Source organism: Myotis myotis, unplaced genomic scaffold, assembly GCF_014108235.1.
Source record: "Myotis myotis isolate mMyoMyo1 unplaced genomic scaffold, mMyoMyo1.p scaffold_m19_p_2, whole genome shotgun sequence".
Taxonomy (NCBI): domain Eukaryota; kingdom Metazoa; phylum Chordata; class Mammalia; order Chiroptera; family Vespertilionidae; genus Myotis; species Myotis myotis.
In genome coordinates this window covers 118,562,536-118,564,848 of record NW_023416324.1, presented here as the reverse complement: position 1 = coordinate 118,564,848, position 2,313 = coordinate 118,562,536, and the positions used below count along the sequence as shown (strand labels likewise).

The 2,313-nt window shown below is 45.2% G+C and overlaps 1 protein-coding gene across 1 annotated transcript; it reads left to right on the top strand.

Moving 5' to 3' along the window:
• Positions 1–799: 799 nt before the first annotated feature.
• On the top strand, positions 800–1,755 carry LOC118675653 (F-box only protein 31-like). Its single transcript, XM_036348503.1, is given in 2 exon segments — positions 800–1,105; positions 1,108–1,755. Coding segments are annotated over 2 exon segments (954 nt in total).
• Positions 1,756–2,313: the final 558 nt, after the last annotated feature.

Below are 2,313 nucleotides of genomic sequence, written 5' to 3'. Positions count from 1 at the left end.
TATTAGAAATAAACTACAATAAAAACAACCCAAAATACTCAAACACTTGGAAGTTGAATAGCATGCTATTAAATATTGATTGGGTTACCAATGAGATCAAAGAAGAAATTAAAAATATCCTGGAAACTAATGGCAATGAAAACACAACAATCCAAAACCTTTGGGACACAATGAAAGCAGTCCTGAGAGGGAAGTTTATAGCTCTAAAGGCCTATCTCAAAAAACAAGAAAAAATGGTGATAAATCATCTAACTCTACAACTCAAAAAATTAGAATGAAAGCAACAAGAAAACCCCAGAGTGAGCAGAAGGAAGGATATAATAAAGATTAGAGCAGAAATTAATTACATAGAGACCAAAAAAAAAACACAATACAGAAAATCAATGAAACCAAGAGCTGGTTCTTTGAAAGGATAAACAAGATTGACAAACCTCTAGCCAGGCTCACCAAGAAGCAAAGAGAGAGGACCTAAATGAACAAAATCAGAAATGATAGAGGCGAAATAACAACAGACCCCACAGAAATACAAATGATTTTTAAAAAATACTATGGACAGCTCTACTCCAACAAACTAGACAACCTGGAGGAAAAAATTCCACCACATCCTGCACACCGACAGCATCTGGAGACGGCGCTGCCACGAGGAGTTTGGCGTTCGTGAAAACTTGCAGAACCTGGAGATGATCGGTATGTCTTACCGAGAATTCTATGCGAAGCTGTTCCCGTACAGACACATTTTGGGATTGTGGCAGCTACATTATAGCTGCAGAACACTGCTGAATGTCGTGGTGGACGGCTTATGCATTGCTGGCGGGACGCACAGGCCTTCCCTCAACACCATGTGGGTGGCCCAATACATTTCAAGCCCTGGTTCAGAATTCGCCTGACCGAGAGGAAATCAGCCGCGCTGGAGTGCATGGCAGGCCTCCTCGGCAGGCCCCACAGCGGCCACATGCAGATCCAGAAGGACAGGCTCACCGTCCAGTGCAAGAGGACCGACCTCCGAACGGATTCACCAACGCGGCTCAGGGGAGAACGGGGGCGGGTGCAGGAGGACGGACAGCAGTATGACTGCCTGACCTACCGCCGCCTCTACCTCCCGCCACGCCTCGCCACCCGGACGACCTCATGGGGCCAGGCCTCTTCCACCGCAAATACAATGCCTTCGGCCCGACGACTGTCATGCCCAGCTTCCACGGGAAGTGCGCCAGGGTCACGAGGCTCATGGGAATAGGCACGAAGGCGTTAGAGATCCACCTCCTGCGCCGCATCCAGCTGCGAGATGGTGAGATCTTCCGCAACTTCGACGAGCTCTCCCGCGTGGTCCAGGAGATTGACGAGCAGGTGACCCCGGAGCAGCAGCAGCAGCAAGAAGACGGGACTGAGGAAAGCGAGGGCCATGGCTGGCAGAGCCCTGCCCAGCCCAGCGTCGGGGAGTCTGGGGCTGCAGCTGCGGAGGAGCAGCCTGTCCCGTTTGGGCTGCCTGTGGGCATGCGCTCAAGTGACCAGAACTACCCCCGAACCTGCAGGATGTGTTTCTATGGCGTGGACATTGATCCCTTCGCCTACCCCAGGCACTGCTGCCCTGGAGTCTTCATCCTGTTCGATGAGGACCACTTCGGGTTCATCTGGCCGGAGGAGAAATACTTCTTCTGGTACGGCAGAGTCCAGGACACCTTCCAGAATGTGGAGGCGCCATCCCCGCAGGCCTTCCTGGAGATGCTCAAGGACATTCAGTCTAGTTTTATATTTTAATCTGAATAATTCTTTACTGGCAGTTTTTTCAATAGTTTTTCTTCATTTATAAATCTTAAGTGGTTTCCCATTGCTTATAAAATTAAAACAAAATCTTTTCTAAATAGCTGTATTGAAGTATAATTAACTTATTATATAAATAAACTACTGTTGATTTACCTGTTAATCAGTTGATGAAAAAAAAATGGTAGTCAAATCCCTTGCCTAACATTTATGTCATTTTGAATAAACTTATGTCACATAGCCTTATGTCAGTTCCAATTTGGCATCATCCCAGTTTTTCTTTGCCAACATGTCTCATTACATATGTATATACCTTGATGATAAGTTTCATGATGTCATAAAAAGCACATAACTACACTGAAGTGTATCGGACAAACATTAAACCTTTCTGAATTTTATAATGTTAAATTTATATAAATAAATTGCAGTGATATACTATGTATTTGTTTTCATGGGAAAAATCAATAACTATATGCCAATTTGGAAGAATATAGTCCTGATTTGGGAGTGGGAAGTGGAATGAGGGAAATAATCCACATTCCTTTTAAAACTTTT